Source organism: Nesoenas mayeri (assembly GCF_963082525.1).
Source record: "Nesoenas mayeri genome assembly, chromosome: 1".
NCBI lineage: Eukaryota > Metazoa > Chordata > Aves > Columbiformes > Columbidae > Nesoenas > Nesoenas mayeri.
The window spans coordinates 104,915,221-104,937,376 of NC_137541.1; the positions used below are offsets into that span (position 1 = coordinate 104,915,221).

A 22,156-nucleotide genomic window follows, 5' to 3' on the forward strand; every position below is an offset into this window, starting at 1 on the left:
GGTGCCCTTTGCACCAGGAATCTGACTTTTATATCCAGATTATCTGATTTAGCAGTTAAATCCCTTAGAAAATAAAATATACCTGTATCCTACATGATAAAGTGAGACAAAGTTATTTTTTGCATTTCAGAAGTGATTGTCTTTTTGGTCTTCAGTGGGGCAAGAGGCAGAAGGGAAGCGTGAAGAGTCTCCAAATACAAGGTTGGTAGAGCCTGTGTGGAGGGAATAGGACAGACTGTACTGAAACAGACTCCCACCAACCATGAATTTTGGAAGTTTTTGGCAGCTTCTGCTTTTCCCCTCACACTCCAGAACATTTCAAAGGCAGGATCACAAAAGAAGACATCACATGTTCACTTCAAAACCAAAACTGGGGCTTTGGAGAGGCAAGGGAGCAGGCACAGAGGCAGCACACACTGTTTGGAAGGGCTCATTACAAAGCACTCACCTTCATACCTCTCTGCGCAGGTAAGGATCACAGCCAGGAAAATGATTCACCACCTCTCCATTTAGACAATAAGGAGGATTAGTTAACCTGAGACTGTTTTACTGACCTGTGGATCTGACCTAAATACCAGTTAAGCAACAGGGTTTTGTGAATGTAGGACTTCAGGCAGGAACTGGACTGACACAGACCTGATGCTGTGGCAGTCTTTGCTCTAACCAAGTGGTTTATAAACATGCAGCTGCTGACTTGCATCTATGAATTATGAGTTTCTTGATGCACTGAAGGGGTAAGGTTGCCACATACCAGAAACCTGAGGTCACAGAAAAGACCAAAGTAGTATCACCTGTTTAAAGCAACAATTAATGTGACTAAAGAGCAGTAATAAACCTCCTCACTCTTTTGCCTTTCCCCTGGGAGGATTTGATACAGCTTTTCTCTTGGCTGGAAACTCTGACTGCATACTGATCAAGATGATCACGTTGTTTCGAGCCAATGACATATCTAGAGTTCAGAGAAGAAAGTACTGGAGGAAAACAAAACAAAACACAAAAGAAACTAAAAACAACAACAAAATGTTCACATCATTACACCTATTCACCTAATCCTTGCATCAACACTTACCTTCCACTTGTTTAGAACTTCATCTCACCCAGGGAAGCAGAGAAAGGAGGCAAAGAAAACTACCACTATTTGGATTGCTGACCCTATAATCTTTGTTAATAGTCTCTAATGAATAACCCAGTCATGGACAAACATGCTGGCACTATTATTTTATCTTAGCAGAGTCAGCATGATTCAGAAGAGAGCAGTCATAAGAGTGTCACAGTTCCCAGATTGTCAAAAGCTGTGGGAAAACAAAAATTAGTAGCTGAAGCCTCACTCTCGTTACCATAAACAACACAGCAGCCTGCTGGTTGATCTAAAATACATACATACACACACACTAACTTAAAAAGAAAATATTACCATCAAATAGAGACTGCTCTAGAGCAGACACATTTCTCCTGACTGAGAATGACAGAGAAAATCACTATAATAAGTAATTTTATTTATTATACCAACGTGGCTGGAAAACCGGAGTTCTTTGACACACAATCCTTCTTATGGCCTTAAAACATGCTGACTTTAAAAGTGCTAACACAGACACAAGAGTGCATTTAGGCCTGACAGCTCATCCTTCCTTTGCCAGACTCCCCTTTTGAAACATGTGGCAACAGCCATTGCAAGGTACACATCCACACACTGATCACTGCCCTGCCAAGAGAACTGGAACCACTTTATAGGTAATTGCCATAAACCACTGACATCTGCTGCTTTTCAGAAATCAAAACTATGTTTTCTTGACCCTTTCAGGTCAAGACAAACTGTCTTTGGACATAGTTTTACTATCTTGGCACACCTTCCATGTGAGTTTCTGTGAATGGGTTCTGTGGCTCTGTATGGGGCAATGGTTATCAGCAATCAGCAGGCTGAGAAGCCATAGATTACAAGCTGAGAAGATTACATGCTGAGAAGCAGCATGTGAAAGTCTCCCAGGAGACCCGTTGTGGTATTAAGCCCACCGGAACTGATAAATACAGGACACCAAGAGCCTGCTGATTGTGCACAAACTCATTACCCACAGCAGTATCAATCACTGGTTGCATAACTTGGATCATGTACTAGCAGTTAGCAGTTATTATACACAAACAAACTACACAATTACATAGACACACCTGATAAAGCAAAGGGTTCTTCGAGGGACTTTCTAAACAACCTACCTAGGAGCCAGAGAAGTTTCAGGAGTTGGGACTGGCCTCCCAATTATTGCTCCTAAGGGTTATTATGAGCATGCAAGTAAGTGAGCGTGTTGTGTGAATAGTTATCTGCTATTATTAACAGCTTTATTAACAAAAAGCCTTCTGTTCATTGCGATCTGTATGTCTTGCAACTTGATCTGCTATCATGGAAAAAGGAATATACAGAATCAAGCATCCAACTATTTTAGGAGTTATTTCCTGGTAATACAAATCCCCAGTAACTAGCACTGCTGCTGCCACTAATCAATTTCATTTCTCAAATGATTTGCCCCAAAAAAAGTACTTGCAGAACTCTATGCAAGAACTTACTTATGAGACTTACTTGAAATTCCAGAAAATGGGACTCAAACTGCTCACAACAGAAACACAGAGAACCAACCTAACCAGTTTTCCTAGTCTGTGCAATTTGGACTCTCCATTCGAACACCAGCATGTGCTGGGATTAATCATCACGACAGACCAAATAAACTGAAGGTTAACACCTCTAGTTGCTTATACATTTGAAAGGCAAGTTTAGGAAAGCACACATGTCTAAGCAAAATTCCTCTTGCTGCCACATGATAAGATTCCAGAAAGTCTCACTCCATTTTTCCGTGATTCCTGGGCAGAAAAAACCCATAGCAGCAGAAAGCTTTCAAGTACTTCCAGCAGACCTTTAGATTTTGGCACATTAAAGTATGTCCCATGAATATGCAAGAGACCTACCAATTGCATCACAACCACTGAAGGTTGTGCCATGTCATTATGCATTACTCATCAGTTTGAGAACTAATCCCAGGAATCTTAGAGCTGTTATGAAAGTTTTTAATGAGATCACCTGATGATACACCAGCTAAGCATTCATGCCTCTGGAAAAACGCCTTAGTAGGAACATGTTGTTGGATGTGTTATTATTCTACTCTAATAACTTCACTTTCACAGTTCCGTGATTTCACTGCTTGCTTCTTATAAGCAATAAGTAACAACTCTATGGAATTAGAAACTGGCAACTCTTGTACTCAGTAGTATCTTTTCATTTATTCTCAGGAGCTTCTCTTCATTTGTCCCCCTCTAATAGTTCTACAAAGGGATGAGAACACAAGCGGAAGTTTATCTTTAAAGACAGACAGACACATGGTGGTTAGTTACATGATGATATCAAGCTGCTACAGTAGTGCTAATAAAAATCAACTGCTGGACTGCTTACACTGCTTTGCATAAAATCCTTCAAGTGGCCTGAGCTGAATAGTGGCTTTGTTGCTCTGAAAGTTTCTGCTCAGCTGGTTTATCAAGGTCTTGCCCTTCGCTGCAAGCCCCAGGATTGCACTTTGAGATTTTTTGCTTCATTTAAGTGTTTATTATAATCAGGAAGTTTCTTCTGGAAATTTCTGTGAGAACAGCTTGCCAAATCCTGACAATGAGGTCTTAAGCTTTGACCATGGGCTGAACAGAACTGCAGCTTAACAAATAAAGGGTTTTTTAACAATTCTTTCTCATCCAGTAAATATTGAGTTGCAAATACCCATGACAATTTCATAAGGCACTCATGACATCTTAATGCCACATTTCCTTCTACATAGTCAAAAAGCAGACATTTGATACTCTGAGTATCTCAAAAGTGAGACTAGGTCACTAAACTGGATTGAACTTCTAAAGCACAGTGTTTTCTCATTTACTGTTTTTCTAGATAGTGTTTTGCCTTTAGACGTGCATTGGTTTAGTCCTGTTGCCATTATGAGAAGATGCCTTGGACTGAAAACATCACCTTTAAAGCTTCTGGAGGACATACATACTGAAGTTGAACTTTCTGATGAAAAAAAAAAAAAGAGATAGAATTATTCTGAAATGTCAGTGTTGAGTCAAGAAATATTTTCCATTCTTCCTGTTGAACTTTTATTGTCAGAGTACACGCTGCAGATGTTAACTATTAAAAATTCGTTTACAGGAAAACTGAAAAGCAAAATTTTGACAACATTGGAACACTAGGAATGTTTTGCTTACATAAAGCTGAGACAAAAGGAAGCAAAATATTGCAATTTGGGATTTTCTAAGCTTTCTGCCATTCACAAATCTGGTGGAAAAAGTGACTAAAAAGTTACTGCCTCTGCAAGTAGCACCTGCAAGATCACAGGTACTTGTCTTCTTGGATGCATAGGTGGTATCTTCTTCAAACCAGGGAAGGGAAGAATAAGAAGCAAAGAATTGCCCATCATTTAAAATACTTGAGATAGGCCAAAACCACTGAGCAGTTAGTATCAGCAGACAATCATTTATGGGAATGCAGGGAACAAGCAAACAAATCTGACATTGAAGCCAGGCTAACATCCAAGGAAGGACAGTTTCCTCTAGGATTAGCAATGAGATTAGCTCTGCCACTAGATTCTGGGTGGGAACAGATCTCTCAGACCTGAAGGCATTTTATTATAGAGAGAATTTACATGAGGTCTTGAAATTTTCTAAGAGGCCTGATCTGGTTCTCCAGCTCCAATAAATACTCCAAAATCTCTCAGATCCAAGGGCGAGCTCTAGAAGATAAGGCTACAAGGTACAATCAGAGTTTCCTTTCTCAAGTGGTATCATTAGAAGTTATTTAAAAGGCTTGATATATCTTGAAGATAAGCTGTCTCTTCTTTGAATTTGTCTAATGCCATACTCAAGTTATGAATTAAAATTGGTTGCTTAACTTAGATCCTTTCTATAGCTGTCTTAAGATTTCTACAAAAAAGCTGAAGTTCTATCTGTGTAAACAGTCACCTTTCAAGTTTAATAGGACTATTTATGATACAGTTCATTTATAATTCAATAATGATGAATTTGGAAGAGGACTTACAAAAAAATAACTTAAAATGTAACAAACCAATGACTCATATCTTTAATATTAATTTCTTGCCAAACCAGCTACAAGTCATCAACCAAAGTACCAGTATTTATCTGCAGAAATAACCGAGCTATAGAATAAAAAGTAATATAAGTACCCATGAAAATATAAATATTATTTACTAGTATAATTTTAATAAAAATTTATTCAACATAAATTTAGTTAATAGTCCCTAGGACTTGCTCAGTCTCCACACAATCATATCTGAACTGAGCTGAGCTTCTGCTATTTTCAAAGCAACTTGCTGGTAAATGGTACCATCCATTATTTGATTCATACTTAGCACACACTCTTCCCGTTCTTTCTGAAGCTTCTTTCTGAATTGCTGAACTCCCTCCTCACTGTCCAGTAGAGAAGCCACAGGGGCATCACTGATTTTCTTGCCAGGCTCATTCCTCCATGTGAAACTGTTTTCAGCTTTACTTTCTTTTGAGAAGAAAGAACTCCTCAAGGTGAGCATTTCTTTTTCCAAAGCCAGTGCTAACTGTTCAGTGAGAACACCTTTGCTTCCAGATCGCAGGAGTTTTACATCACAGCTTGGTGGGAGAACTCTAGTAAGGCTATGAAGGCACTGGAACAAGACGGTCAGATTTCTGTAAAATAAGATTATTATTATTTAAGCTACATTTTATCTTCAAAATTCTGTAGTGGAAATTAAAACAAAGCAAAAATTATGCTGATTATGTTTTTTTCTATATACAGTATGTATAATAGTTGAGTAAGAAAGGGCTTTCTAATTATGTGCACACCAGCCACTGTACTTCAAAAGAACTAACACTACACAAGCTTCAGCAATATAAATATTCTATGTTAAAATCTATGTCCGTGAATAGGGTTACATGTGCATCACTTGTTTCTTTAAGAAGTAATACACTGTACTTGTTCTGAAACTGCTTGTTTTGTTTTCAGGGAATACTGTTTAATTTAATTGTCTTGATTTAATAGCACAATGGAAATGTCTTGTCAGGTCTACATTTAGGAGCTGAAAAAAAATTCACTTATATTCATCATCACTATTAACAGGCATGTACAGCAGGCTATTAGGTGGCCCAGAGCTTGTCTTTTTTAAATGGTCCCCAGTGGGGCATAGTTCCACTAGAAACAAACAAACAAAACAACAACAAAAACAACCAACCAACCAAAACCAACAATGACCAAACAAAAAAAAAACAAACAAACAAAAACAAAACAAAAAAAAACACAAACAAACAAACAACCAAAAAAACAGACATTCAAAATTGTTAAGAAATCAAGATAAAATAGTGCTGGTCATCATCAGGGAACCTACTCCCCTGGACACCACTGTAGCACATATGACACACTGACACAATCTTCATCTCAAAAGGAATGTAGAGTTTGTCCAAAATCTTATTTCTAGTGTTTTGCCAGATAAACTCCTCAGAAGATGTCTTCTGATTTAAAAAAAAACAAAAAACAAAACAAACAACCAAGGGAAAATAAAACCTCACCCCAAAATCACAGAAAAGCCAATCCAAAAAACCCCACAAGCAGTTTTAAGTAGCTAATTTTCTCGCACAAATCAGAAAGGTTAATGCTTCTTAAAATGCTTCTCTTTCAATTTAATTATCTTAAATTCCACTACTTATAACACATACAGTTTATTTTGATTATGAAAGGCTGAGAAAAAGAATGGTCTGTAGTTCCCACCTGTCACAGAACTATCCTAGTTGGATAAATATCAATACAAAGATGGGAAAAAAAGATATGGAAAATACAATCATAAACAATCATACAACCATAAACATGTAGCTCACAATTAATGCAAAATTGGACCAAAAATTGAATAGCCTCAAGTAATCTTTTCAAAAGGAACTGAAAGTCTTGAGGCTTAAAATTTTCTGATTGGTTTCCTAAACAAGTCAACTTTTTCTCCCGCCACCCTCTTTTTTTTTTTTTTTTAACATCCCCTTAAGGACATACTTTTTTTTTTTTTAAATTAACACATGTTGAAGGAAAAAAAAAATCTATACTATACTAGGAATAATGTAGAAAAAATGAATATAAAATTACAACGCAGTGAAATGAATAACAGAAATAGTACCAAGCAGATATTAATGGAGACTAGACTTATTTGTAACTCAATGTTCTAGCACAGACAAAATTAAACAATGTAGTTCAGTTTCTGCCATAGTTCTAATTTGAAAATAATTCTGTCATTGCTGGGGGTTATGATATCATTGTATTGGAATCATAGTGGTTGTGATTTTTGCTGTTGTTTATGGTACCAGTAAAATAGCATAAAGATTAAAAAAAATGTGTAAGCAAGATGTATACACTCCACAATTTTTGAGCAAATTTACCTGCAAAATAATGTCAGAACTCCTTCAAATGGATTTTTCAGGGTCCAGTTAAAAACTGTACCATGCACATTTCCTGCTTTATGACAGAATATATTGTCATGGCATTCCTTAAATGGTGTGCATTCCATTTCTCCCAGTAACCATGAATTTACTGGAGTCAATGTGCAGTCAGAAGACACAATCTGAAAGCAGAATCTGTTGGATACTGCAAGGACAGAAAGTATATCTTCCATGGAACCTGTAAGAAGATATAGTAAAAAGTAAAAAAGTAAAAACTAAAAAATTCTTAAATCTACTTGTGTCAAGCAAAATAGTTGATTAACAGAGCCCCACTTATAGAACAAAAGCACTAAACATCACCTTGCCAAAAGAAGATTATTAGTCTCCTGTGATAGCAAGATGACATGGTGGCTTTAGCCAATAATACAGCAGTAAAGGAAGAAATAGATTAAAATGAATCAATGGGACATTTTGCTACATATGCAGAAGCCCACTTCAAAATCAATTCAATCAAGAATATTAAAAGAAAGGAAAATAAATTACCTTAATAGATGTGTAGATGAAGAAAAGCTTCAATTACTTTGGTATTATTTAAAAGGTAATACTATGTCAGAAAAAAAAATTATCTAATTAACAGTAAATATCTTATAGAAAAATTGTAGGATTCAGCATACTGTACTCAGTCTTATCTTCAAAATTAACAAAACCTTACCTACAACTTAACATTTTTTCCATTTTAAAAACATTCCATCTTTATTTCACAATAGATCTAAGTAGTTCATGTTCAAAAAGACAGGTATGATTACACTTTGAAAACTTAGCTCGGCATCACCTAGAGTAAATGTGAGAATCAACCATATGTCTATTAATCCAAATTGTATCAGTCTATTTACCTGTACAATAACTATTATCCCTTAGCATCTTTACTGAATATTTTCCATTTGAAATATCTTCCAGACTTAAGAAAATTTTCCCACAGAGTACAGTGATCTTTTTGTGCTCCTGTAAATGATCATTCCGATGTTCTTGTTTCTTTGCATGTAGAAGAACTATGCAACATACACGATGAAATGCCAACAATGGTGAAAGGCCGGTAACAGCAATGACTGTCTTTGCTCCATCCAGTTGAACCCCTGAACATCTCTTAGGACACTCTTTTTTCAGATCATTCTTGCTATGCAAGTCCAATTTCATCTTTTTTGGAGGGGGCTCAATTTGACATGAGGAGACAGACAATGCTGAGAAGGCTTTGTTCAGCTTGATGATTTTATTCTGACACTCAAGAATTGGAGAAATCGAAGAGAAGTCTTGATCCAACACTAAAGATAGGCTGACATCACTCAGTGACCTGTGAAAATTCATACAAGATGACTGTACTCTCAGTTTGTATTTTGCCTTCTGACAAATAACCAGAACTTTGCAGATATGTAAAGACATTTAGAAGACCACAGATTCCAATATCACTTATAATTTACTTTTAAAGACTTTATTTTAATAAAACAATCCAGAAATTATCAATTCTGTCCTCTTTCTGATGTTCTATGTTGTTTTATATATATTCAAACAAAATTGAACGTAGAGAGTAAAATAAAAGGTTTAAAATACTATTACCTTAAACGCAGTAATTTCCTGAAATGTATGAAGTACTTTACTTATTCAACACAGGGTTCTTTCAATGAAATCCTAATATTACTATTTCAGTTCCTCTCTTAAGGAATATTTTATTCTGTCAATCAATTCCGCCTCAAGATGCCACTATATCTGAAAGTTTTATGAATGTCTAATTTTCTTTATAGAGAAGTATCACCACTTCACAATGCATTCCAAACCATCACTGCAATCTTGCATTAGTAGGAAGCACAAAAATAATCAATAAAGACTTACACTGTTGAGGGTGAAGAGAAAGCAAGCCCTTTACCCCTAAAGCACAGGTCATTGTATATAGTACTGAACTGGAGCACGGAAGCCCTAGGTTCTGCTGTTAGTCTACTAGGTAACATTTAACAAATTACTTCATCTTCACAGATCTTTTTTTCGACTGTAAAAATGAGGGAGAGGGCAATATTGCTGCTTGTTTTTTAAAAAAAATTGTTCCAAATCTTCAGTGAATTTCTGAAGCTATACAGGAATTAGGTATTTAATTTCAAAAACAAAGTCATCACCATCAAAGCTAAAAGGATAATTACCGAAAAGGCAAAAAACCTCTCTTGCCTCAGTAGCTCTTAACAGAGGCTGTCAGGAAGATGAGGTCAACCTTCTTGTAAAGTTCCAGCAATCTGGCAGTTGAGAAATAGTATATCCACAGCTCCAACAGAACGGCCAAAGGGCACAACAGGTCAGGTCCCTCACAGCCACTTGAATGATTTTCAGTGGCATCAGTAGTCTTTAAGCTTACCCTAACACAGTCTCAGCTACACTGCTTGTGGGACTATAGGTCAAAAGGTAAGTTCTGACACCACTGAAGTTTACATTACACAATACACATGGTGAATTTATGTTTCATGTAATTCTGTATTTTTAAACTGTGCTCCAAATCAGCTCCCTCCCTGTAAGGGCAAAATGACATAAGTGGTGCTTACAACTAGAACTAAGCAATTCAAATGAACAGAATAAACAAATAATTTTAAAGACAATAAGAATAAGCAAATCATTTTGAAGATTTAAGCACTGTATTGCCAATTGTTCCACATAATTTACACAATACATAAGGTTAGTAAGTACCTTATTTGACCGCATATCTGACCATATTATAGTTCAATTCAAAAGCTGAATAATCATTAAGCTGATCAGGGAATTTTAAATGTTTTCTTCTACGCTTCCTTAAGCAAATCACTCTTTAGGAATGGCAAGACATTAAGAGTAAGGCATCAGAAACTGTATAGCTAAGACAGAGCCTCATCTACACCACATGCTGATGTCAGAATAGCTACGTCAACACAGACTATAAAAAAAATAAGAACCATAATCTTTGTCAAAGAAAACTCCATTGTAAAAGGCCTCCAGTAGTGATGTGGTTATACTGACACCACTGATTTTTGGCTGTACAATGTAGTTTTTTGTATAGTGCTAGAGAGAGACAAGCAGCAGCAACAAGACTGACAAGACACACACTTGAAACACTTTATATAGAGATGTTCAAAATTAGAAAGTTGAAAGCTCAAAACTCTGCTCTTGCTACTACAGAACTTAACCTGCAAATTCAGTTTCTATAAAACTACCCAATGAAATTATTAGATAAATGTATATACTTACAAGTAAAATGATTTGACTAGTTTTACTCCAACTACCAAGCTGTCACCCACCACACGCTGCCACAATTTCTCTACGAAGTGCTCTGGAACATTGGATGCCAATGATGCTTCTTTACTAAGAGAATGAGGAGGATTTTCTACATCATCCCAGAGAGAGACAAGACCTTCCTTACAGAAAAATGGTTTTTAGATAAATTAAATGGAGTTATTAGTTCTTTTTATACTACATTACTTTATGTTTTACCACAAATTATTGCTGGAAGTTTTTTTTAAGATACATAAAATGAAATGTATATAAATTAGTTTATTCTCTGTAATAGATTCATAAGACAGAATTGCATTTTCTTAAAACATATGATATCAGGAAAAACACAACTCATTCTCTTCTTGTAAACAACACATGTACATCTTGAACTGTCATGCAATTGTCCAAAGAAGATTTAAGGTACTAGAATTTGTTTTATATTACTGCATTAATTGCTCAAAATTTTGTCGTCTAAACCTGTTTGACTTGAAAGGAACCACATTAATTTAAAAGGACATCAACTCCAAGTAAATTAGGAGGCTTATTTTGAGCAACATATTAGGATAACGTTTTCCCAACCTCCATCACCTTTTCAGCCCACAGTTCACTCTGCCCCATTATAAAACCATATTTTCTTACACAGATCTATGACAGCTCATTTTTTGTAACATGTTAGATCACAGACAGATATTCAATATCTAGGCAACTCTGCCAATTAAGACTGTACACTCCCCTACTGTTTGTTACTAAATCTTTGTTAGAGGTTACTCCTCCATAGAACTCAGTTGACAGGAGCTATTGTGCAACTCAGTTTCAAGTAGAAAACTAAATTTAGCCTTAGCTACGTACATTGACAGGTTAAGGTAATGAATGAGACTTAAAAAGCAGATAAATGATTTTTGATAGTGGCAAAGCCTGATGGTGAAAGTAACAAGTGGTTGAGGGAAGCAACCTCTACAAATGGCTCAGCAGAATTCAGCAGTGATCTCTATTCTCTTCTGCACTTTACCTTTTCTGCAGGTGGTAGAATATGGGTTCTTCCTTCAACAAGATCTATTAATGCTTGGCAAGATTTGAGAATAACCCTCTTTTTAAGTCGTAAGTGCTGCTGTAGCTCTCGAACACATTTCCAACCAGCCTGTAAAAGATAAAAATTATCATTAAACTATGCTCAGGTCTACTGCAAGTAAGAACTGATATTGAAGATACCAAGACACCGGCTTAGGTTTCCATTTTTATGCAAGTATCACAAGTAAAGATGCTGGTATTCCTCAGGTAATGCTTCTAAAAAAATAATGTTTAAGTCAAGATACTTTGCTGCCAAAACATGCATGTAAGAATCCTGGCCTCTCAATATTTAACCTAGATTTTAAGATAAACATCTAAGGTAAATGTTATCAAATTATGTAGATATTCAGCACTTTCATTATTGTTCCTACTTCATTTTCCTATCAGTTTTGATTTCTTCTCAATATTTGTATTAATTATAGGTCACATAAATATATTGAAGAGTTGACAGTTTTACAAACAGACATACACACATGCTACATCTCAGTTAAAAAAAAAAAGGAGCGTGCCAGCACCAGCTTTAAGAAAGCTCCTCAAAAGCTATTCTCTGGAAAGCAAGTTCCAGAGAAGTCCAGTGCTGCCAAGGAGAGAACAAAATTCACCACTGGAATGCGAAACAAACGTCCCTCCCCACCAAAAAAAAAACCAAAAACAAACCCAAAGAAGAGATCAGGATCAATTGTAGCCAATAGAGAAGCCTGAATAATAAGCACTTAATGTAAGCAAAGTGATGCCATCTGCTCAAGCTGCAATGGCAAAACACTTTTTGAGCAAGCAGCACTCATTATGATAAGTTCTGTAAAAAATTTTTTTTGCCACCTATCAAACCATGCATCATAAATACCAGACTCCAAGCAATAATCCGGTGCCAAACTTGGGTCAGGAGAATAAAAATGAGAGTTAAGAACAAAGATGGTTCTACACTACCTTCCTAATCAAGGTCATCAGAATATGAGACTATGAGACTATTATATATTCCCACTGGTGAACAACTCCTGAATAAACAACTGAGAAATAGAAAACAAATGGGAAGCACAGATTGAGAAGCAGCCAAAATGGCCAAAGACTCACTGATCTATGTGTTCTCAGGGATCTGGCTTTTACAAGCCCTTTTTCCTCAAAAGAGCAACACAAGAAAGAGACCTGAAATGTACCAAATGGCAAACCCAAGACTGGGTAGAGCCTCCCCGTCAGCTCTCTGGAACAAGTGACATGCACATCCTTTCTGCCATGTGTCAAAATGTGCTGTGCAACAAGCATCAGCAGAAGTCACAATCTTTGCACCATGAAACTAAGAAAATAAAACTAGATCCCCTTAAAATAGAAATTAAACATCAGCATAAAAACAAGGCAGTCCAGAGCCAAATACAATAGAGCTGTGAGTAAATCCAGCATCAACAGATGAATCACTGTCAAAAGCAAAGCAAATTAAGGCAGAGGCTTAGAAGTAAGTAGAACAGCCAAGTGCCTTGGCACATTGCAATTAAAGTTGCAGTATTCATAAATAAATACATTAATACCCATACATATAGTTCTGAAACTGCTGAGCCAAGAACTTTTACAAAGGCAAAAAAAATGGAAAGGAAGATTCTCAGTTGATAAGACTAAAAAATATTAGGAAAAGCAAAGGTAAAATGGAAAAAGTAGACAAAAAAGCCAGAGAAAAACATAATTCAGAGATCTGTAGGCTGAAGCTGCTCATATGATAAATAATCAGTTCTATGTTTTTCGAGGGACTAAAATCCCTTATGAAAAAACATCAAAAAGAAAATGGGCCAATCTACAGCAACAGACAGAAAAAAAATCTTAAACTAAAATAGTTATAAAAGTCATATATACAAAGTATTTCTTAAATAGCCTTATACTCACCACCAAATCAGCATAATCACAATGAGAATAAAACAATTAGATCTTGCAGCATTTCAACAAATCAGCAGGAAGGATTAAAAAAATACCTGCCCCAAAACAGGCACATCAAGTCAAAAGAAACAAGTTAATTGTAGGTAAAAGAATTTGGCATTATAATCTTTACAAAACTGTTAAATGGGGAGGCAGAAGAGGCCAGTGGACACAAAAAGACACTTTGGACTCATAGTATTTTTGCCATAACAGCCAACTAAAACCGCAAGTAAATGTGTAACCTCAGCTGTTGTCATGTAACTGCAGTACTGTGCCAAGGGAGGTCTTCTTCTGGAAATACTAAAACAAGCACTAAAGAAAAAAAAACATCTTCAGAGAAAAGTCTGCATTCAGGCCCAAAGCATTGTATACAATATAAACATAGAACAGTCCAAAAATGCAGACTGATACATTTTTCAATTTCACTACCTGCAAAATGCAACTTATAGGTATTACAGCATATAACTTAAATGCAGCCTACTTATGTGCAGTGGCCCATAATACAGCCCTGCTAAAGCTGTCACTTGGCTAGAAAACAGACGGATGTATATGAATAACAGGTAAGCAACAAAGGTATGAAAAAGGGCTGCACCTGCTATTTCATTTTGCCCTAAAACACAAGATCCCACAGAGATTGTCAAAAGAGGATTTGATTGCAAATTTCTAGAAGACCTGAGTTTTTATTGTAAAGAACATTTAATGAAGAACTGTTGTTTTTACATAACTGAAAACCTGGCACCTGACCCCAGCATGGGGGAAGGACCGAGAGACATTGGACTATGAATTCTTAATGTAATACACAGTGTCTTCCCAGAATATGTACTGACACCTGTATACATACCGATACCTGTATTGATAAGTTAACTTAGGGGGAAGTGTAGCCAAAGTACCAGGAATTCATATCTTAAATAGATTGATAAGGGGAAGGGTATTGTGTGCATTGGGATAGTCTGTAAACCCTGAAGTACCCAACCAATGGGGAACAGGGGAGGGAAACTGCGGCCAGGATTTTGGGGAGATATAAGGAGGGGCTTTTTGCCCTATTAGGTGTGCCTGCCTTTAGGTAGAACACCTGGTCTCGCAAAATCGTTATTAAAATATACTTTGCCGAGAGATCCTGCCTGGGCCAATTATATTTACAAAATAACTGTTTCCCGCATTATATAAATACCAAGAGGGACCACTTCAAGGCTAACTAACCTCTGGAAATTCCTAACCTACGCAGGGTCCATGCACTACTACATCAAAACAATCACCCTTGAAATTTGATTATACATCAGATGACAAAAACCAGCAAGAGTACTTCACTGTTCAGGCAAATGTAGAATAATGGAGATCTCAACAATGATGCAACAGTAAAGTTAAAAAGAGCTATCTGCACCTACTTCCAAATAGATCAGTATGACAATTTCAAAGATTTTTTAGCATTAAAACATAGGAGGATTTTCAACTTGCTTAAAATGCTTGTGCTGGCATGTGGCTTTGAAAATAAGAGATCTAAAAGATCTTAAAATAAATTAAAAAACAGGTCTTATGAAGGATTCTGGGTCTGTAAGAAGACCTTTTTCAGCAGATGACACATGAAATATCCAGCCAGCTTGTTTCCAGCAGAACCAGTAGAATGTGCAAGAAAAACAGTTTTAAAATATATGACTACTCCAAATAATCCAGAAAAAGAAGAAAAAACATTTGGAAGGAAGCTTGCACTTCTGCATATAAAAGCCAATAGGCAAACTGAAGAACTGTAAAAATCTAAGTTTGGAAGAGACCTCAAGGGGTCCTTGAATGAATCAAATTTTGACTTTTTTTTTTTTCCTTCCAGGAAGGAAGAAAAACTATTGTCCAGTTTCCTCCAAACCACAGTTTTTATCTTTCGGAAGATGTATAATATCTCTTTAGACATCTCTTTTGTAATTAGAACCAGAAAAGTTTTTTTCTTTTTTTCAGTCTTTTCCTAATGAGTCATAGTCTTTTATTTTAGTACCAAACTTTTGCCAGTTAATTGGCTGCCTTTGAAAGGCTGCCATAATACACTAGTTAAGTTTTTACTAATTCTGAAATGGGAAGGGAATTCTGAAGGGAATAATTACTTCCTATCTTATACCTAAAGCAGTCTTAGCAAATTAACAACAGCCTCATATCATTGAGTCAACTTCAGATTCATGCTATCTCCTACACCTCTTTGTAACCAACCAACAACAACACAACCACAAAAAAACCCACCCCAACAAACAAACAACTTCATATTTGGTCAATTGTAGAATCATAGAATCATTTTTATTGGAAAAGACTCTCAGGATCATTGAGTCCAACTATAACTGAACTCTGGCACTAAACCATCTCCCTAAGAACCTCATCTATATGTCTTTGAAACACCTACAGCAATGGTGACTCAACCAGTTCCCTGGGCAGTCTGTTCCAATGACCAACAACCCTTTCTGTGAAGAAATTTTTCCTAATATCCAATCTAAACCTCCCCTGGTGCAAGCTGAGGCCATTTCCTCTTGTCCTATTACTTGCTACTTAGGAGAAAAGACCAACACTCTCCACGCTACAACCTCCTTTCAGGTAGTTGCAGAGAGTGATAAGACCACAGCCTCCTTTTCTCCAGGCTAAACAGCCCCAGTTCCCTCAGCTGTTCCTCATCGGACTTGTGCTCCAGACCCCTCACCAGCTTCATCGCCCTTCTCTCAACTCTCTCCAGCACCTCAATGTCTTTCTTGCAGTGAGGGGCCCAAAACTGAACACAGGATTCAAGATGCAGCCTCACCAGTGCTGAGTATAGTGGCTCAATCACTTCTCTAGTCCTGCTGGCCACACTATTCCTGATACAAGCCAGGATGCTGTTGGCCTTATTGGCCACCTGGGCACACTGCTGGCTCATGTTCAGCCGGCTGTCAATCAATACCCCCAGATCCCTCTCTGCCAGGCAGCTTTCCAGCCACTCTTTCCCAAGCCTGTAGCACTGCCTGGGGTTGTTGTGACCCAAGTGCAGGACCCGGCACTTCGCCTTGTTAAGCCTCATACAAGTGGTTTCAGCCCAACGATTCATCTGGTCCAGATCCCTCTGTATGGCCTTCCTATCCTTCAGCAGATAAACACTCTCACCCAACTTACTAAGGGTGCACTCAATCCCCTCATCCAGATAATTGATAAAGAGATTAAACAGAACTGGCCCCAATACTGAGCCCTGGGGAACACCACTCATGACTGGCCACCAACTAGATTTGGTTCCGTTCACCACAGCTCTTTGGGCCCGGCCCTCCAGCCAGTTCTTTATCCATTGCAGAGTACACCCATCCAGATCGTGAGCTGCCAGCTTCTTCAGGAGAATGCTGTGGGATATGATGTCAAAGGCCTTACTGAAGCCTAAGTACACAACACTCACAGCCTTTCACTCATCCACTAAGTGGGTCACCTTGTCATAGAAGGAGATACCCATTTAGTATGGGCCTACACTCAATACTGCAAACAAACATCCCAGAGAGTAGTATGCTGGGAGTTTACTAACAGGATAAAAGGTAGAAAGAAAGGCAATTATATATTCTCACTGATTACTTGGACTCCAACGAGTTCCCCCCCAGCTTGTTTTATAAATAATGCTAATCAAAAGAAAACATTTTAGCTTTACCTACTCTGCAAAATTATGGTAATAGAACTGCTAGTAACAGGAGGAGAAACATCAACAGGTGGTGAAATGTTCATGTTCACTAATTTGGGCAAAAGTAAAAGCCAACTTAACTGAAGTCCATGGAAAATGAAACAGACCATAATACTCCCCTTTATTTTCAAGATTAACTGCCACTTATCATCACTCACTAGGAACCTAGCATTATACTATCTCAAAATACGTGATGTGGAGCACTAGAAGTCTACATTCTAATTTTATTAAACGGGTATTTAAATATCTATGAGTAAAATGACTGTTATGAAGCTTTGATGGGATGGCTTCCTCATTATCTCAAAATTTTAATTAAAATTGAATTAGACCCTTCCAATTACCCAAATGCATTTTAACAACTGAGAGAACTGAAGCACAGACTTCCACTGATTCAAGAATGGATACGTAATAATATTGTCTTCTCCCTGAACCACTTCTCCAATAAAACCAGTATCATTAACCTCATCCTATAGATAATGTAATGATACAGAAAAGTAATTTGGAGGAAATACAGAGGCAGAACTATTGGGTACAAACCTGTAATCTCGTTTCAAGGGCTTGAACAGTAAGTAAACCATTCTCTTGCAATCCTTCTGCAGCAGGAACATCATGTTTGTAATTAATACCACTCTAAAAAAAATTCAGACCAAAACAAAACCCTGAATTAATTAGCAGGCTGAAAGCAAGGTGCAAACTATTAGGTAGCATTTTAAAAATCTGGGAGAAAACAAAGGAAATCAGAAGAATCACAGTAAGCATTTTAAAAGAAAAATCTTCTGAAAGCAATTAGACATTGATAGTACCTAATGGAAAGACCCAATAATGATAAGATAATTAACAACTACTATGTCCTTAATTAAGGGTTCTTAGGCAAAAGGTAAGCATTGTAGCAAATCTGTTACATATGCGAAGCATTTTCAACTGCATTATTTTAATTTCGCAAAAGAATGTTGATGGTATCAAGTAAGCAGAATAATCTCTTCAGATAACTTATGACTACAGTAGGGAATGTTGTATTCAAACTTCAGGGCATTTTACAGAACACATCTAATTTCACTTTGTACCAATAATTTAATGATTTCTTGAGGGTTTCTTAATTTAGTAAGCACAGATTGAGTAGCTAAGAAAAGGCAAACTGAACTTACTGCATAGTCAACCCCTCCAAGATCCGTTATTCTGAATGCACTTAATACATCTGTATTGGAGTCATCCTTAAAAAGCAGGAGCAGTTGCTCATTTCCAGAACCAATAAAATCATCCACCAGAACAGACTTCACTTTTTGCCATTTGGAAGCCACCTACAGTAGAAGAGGTTTAAATATACATATATATTTGAGTAAATCTTGGTTTTGAGATTTCACTTCCATGAAGCTTGCTTTCGGTAAAGAGGCAGCCTATTCAGGTGCAGGAATAAACTATTTAAAAAAGTTTCAAGCTCTTGCTCCACCATTCAGAAACTATATAAACCTGGGGAAAATTACCATTTCTCTTTAAAGACGCCTTTCCAGAACACAGGTGGCAGAGAAGATGACAACTTTTAAGTGTACTCAAACAGATGAATGTAAACGCTTTAATATTTATTTAGAACCAGTAATACTTGCAGATCAGTTAAGGACATGGTACCTTTGATATTTGGAAATATCTTTGTTGTATTGCACACTTAAATATGTTTGAGAGGTAAAGACAAATTGTACAATAATGTTGATGACTAAATAAGATAAACTTTCATTTCCTGTATTATGTACGTATACTTGACAGAGTGTTACAAAACTCTAGCAGTTAACTTTGTCTCTCCTGAATTTAGGAACCAAAAGCAATGCCTCCTGTCATTTCCATTAAATGATACTTCTCGTTACTAGGAAGTGAGACTCAAAGGCTTTTAAATCCCATTGAGAAGTTTATGTTTTGCTATATCAGTAATTATATCAATTTCACTTCAACATAAATTATGTAGGCACACGCCTAACTATCTTACAACTTCCAAGTTCTCATACTATGAAAGCTTTCAATTAGCAACAGAAGCTTTGTGTCAAATTCATAAAAGGTATTATTAAATAACAGGATCCAGGGTTTATTTTCAGATATATAAGCAGGTAACAAAAACAAAACAATCTCATACTTCTGACAGAAGCAACAATAGCAAAGAAAACCACTATAGAACTTAGAACATGTAGCTTTTCAAGTTGCAGGAGGTTCCAATTAGACAACATATACAAAAAAAAAGAGTAATAAAAGAGAGCTGTTTAAAGCCACAAATACCTGTAAGCTGTCTCTCCTCTGTATAACACATATATTTCCGGAGGCAAATGACACAATAAACAGCAAATCATTGCTACTGGTTACAGCTGTTATTACTGAACATGGTTTCTCATCAGGAAGGTCACAAACACCTTTAGGGAGACCATCTTGGAACCAAATAAGCTGATTCTTGTTAGTTATGGCAACAAGTGATATTCGGAGCTGTTTTTTCAATATCTCATTCTTGCACATGTAGACAGAAGATACCACTCTGCTGTAGGCATGAGGCATAAAGCAGGTGCCAGTGAGAATTTTTTGTTTTTCAATTGCATATCCAAAGAACTCACTACCCCAGATGGCTCTGTCTGAAGTGGAAAACTTATCCTCATCTTCACTCTCTGGCAGGCAAGCAGTTCTTATCCCTAAGACGACAGTGCCTTCATTTTCAATTTCACCTGTCCACACAACAGAAGAAAGTTGAACAGGAGCACTTAAAACTGTGCAGGTATTGGAAGAGATGTAGAACAGCTTGTTGGCATGCCTCCACAAGACTGAAGGGCCAGTAAACAGCCTGATGTCTTCTTTCAGCTCATAATCCAATTTAAAATGAAAGGACTGCTCAAATTGATTTGAGCTGTGAAGCAACAATAAAAGATATTTGACAATATTGTTCCATTTTTTCTTTTTCATCAAAATGCAGGGAAGTATAATCCCTGTTCTGGAATCCGTTATGCAGCTACAACAAACTATTTCAGTTTTGAAGTGACTGGCACAAATGCTGAATACTCCAGAAGACTTTTGAACAAACAGCTTGGTGTGTCTGTTGAACGCCATTCTTCTGACACATAAGTTTATTGTTTCATCAGCTGCTCCCTCCACATGTTTTGTTTTTGACAGCTGAAATATAAGGACTTCACCATTGTAGGACAAGAATTGTTCTTGCTCACCTAGAAGCATCTTTATTTATGTATATTCCTCTACAAGAAAACTGTATGCGTCTCCATTTTTGCCAGGATTAATTCTCTGAAGGTATTTTAACTTATGTGGACACTTTCCACCTACAAAAGTGAACAATAAAAAAATTATTTTGGGACTAGCTGAACTGATTGTTAAGAATAAGAAAAACTACAAATTGCAAAGTATTGACATAGACTAATTTGAGAATAAGAGACCAGTATGTGCTTTAATCTCACAGATTAAAATGAAGTTAAACAACATTGTACTGAGAGATTTAAGCAACAGAAGCATTTCAGAAACATATTTTAGAGTTCATATAACAAAGCATAAGCTCCCTAATCATCAATAGCCGCACGGCATAATGTAAACTGAAAGAAACCAAACCACACGTACACTGTTCATGTGACTGAATTGCAGGTGTCAGCTCCACAAATATACTGAGTGGACTGGAAAGCAACAGTGTTTTGAATTCTCAAATATAAGAACCTTCACTCAGGTCACAGAATGTTAGGGATTGGAAGGGACCTCGAAAGATCGTCTAGTCTAATCCCCCTGCTAGAGCAGGAACACTCAGATGAGGTTACACAGGAAGGTGTCCAGGTGGGTTTTGAATGTCTCCAGAGTAGGAGACTCCACAACCTCCCTGGGCAGCCTGTTCCAGTGCTCTGGCACCCTCACTGTGAAGAAGTTTCTTCTCAAATTTAAATGGAACCTCCTGTGTTCCATTTTATACCCATTGCCCCTTGTCCTATCATTGGTTGTCACCTAGAAGAGCCTGGCTCCATCCTCATGACACTCACCCTTTATGTATGTATAAACATGAATGAGGTGCAGGCTTCATTAGTAAATATAATTCATTCTCGGTTAAAATTATAAAGCGCCTTAAAGGAGAAAGCTCTCTGAAGAAGAGTCAAATCATTTTGACCCCAAAAAGACTCCCTCCCTCCCCCAAACAGGACCCTGGGGACCCAGAGTGAACTGCAACTGCCTCACCAAGTTCCACTCAACTGTCGGGTACGAGACGATCGCCCCTCGCCTGGCTCAGTCGCCCGGACGGGCACCCTCCTCCGGCCGGCTGAGGGGGCCCGGGCAGTTGAGGCTCCACAGCACCGCACCCACGCAAACCCGCCAGCTCGGCCGGGCCTCACCGCCCCCTTCCCCACGCCGTGCGGCTTCCATGGCGGCCGCGGCCCCCGAAGCTCTAAGGCGGCAGCGGGCCCCGGCCCGGCTTCCCGCCACGAAAGCCGTTGACAGCCATTAACGCCCTCCCCAGCCAGCCCCGCAGGGGCGGCACAGGCCCGTGCAAGCTGCTGCTGAGCCAGCCAGCCCGGAAAGGAACAGCGGCCGTAAGCTCGGCGCCGGCAACGCCTTACCCGGCTCCCGAGGCCGCCTCACTCGGGCTTCGGGACAGGCGGAGGAGGGAAAGAAGCTCCGAAACTCCCGCCACAGGGTGCATGACGGGAGAGGAAGCGGGGGACGGAGCCCGAACGTTGCCGGCACAGGGGCGGAGTCACGGACGAAGCCCCGGGAAGGGGGCGTGGCCGGAGGGGTGAGGCGGGGCGGGGCTTCTGGGTGGCTGGCGGCGCCGGCGCCTCCGCTCTCACTGGGGCCGGCGGGCTGCAGGCAGGCCCC

At 38.1% G+C, this 22,156-nt stretch overlaps 1 protein-coding gene across 1 annotated transcript; it reads right to left on the bottom strand.

Annotated features, from left to right (window-relative positions):
• Nucleotides 1-5,276: 5,276 nt before the first annotated feature.
• FANCB (FA complementation group B) lies at nucleotides 5,277-22,013 on the bottom strand (the record flags this gene model as incomplete). Its single annotated transcript, XM_080353351.1, has 9 exons — nucleotides 21,898-22,013; nucleotides 19,589-20,625; nucleotides 18,475-18,627; nucleotides 17,867-17,959; nucleotides 11,711-11,839; nucleotides 10,678-10,844; nucleotides 8,319-8,773; nucleotides 7,426-7,663; nucleotides 5,277-5,697 (listed from the first exon to the last, which is right to left on the bottom strand). The coding sequence occupies exons 2-9, from the start codon at nucleotides 20,522-20,524 to the stop codon at nucleotides 5,277-5,279; spliced, it is 2,592 nt and encodes an 863-aa protein (XP_080209477.1). The 5' UTR covers nucleotides 20,525-20,625; nucleotides 21,898-22,013.
• Nucleotides 22,014-22,156: the final 143 nt, after the last annotated feature.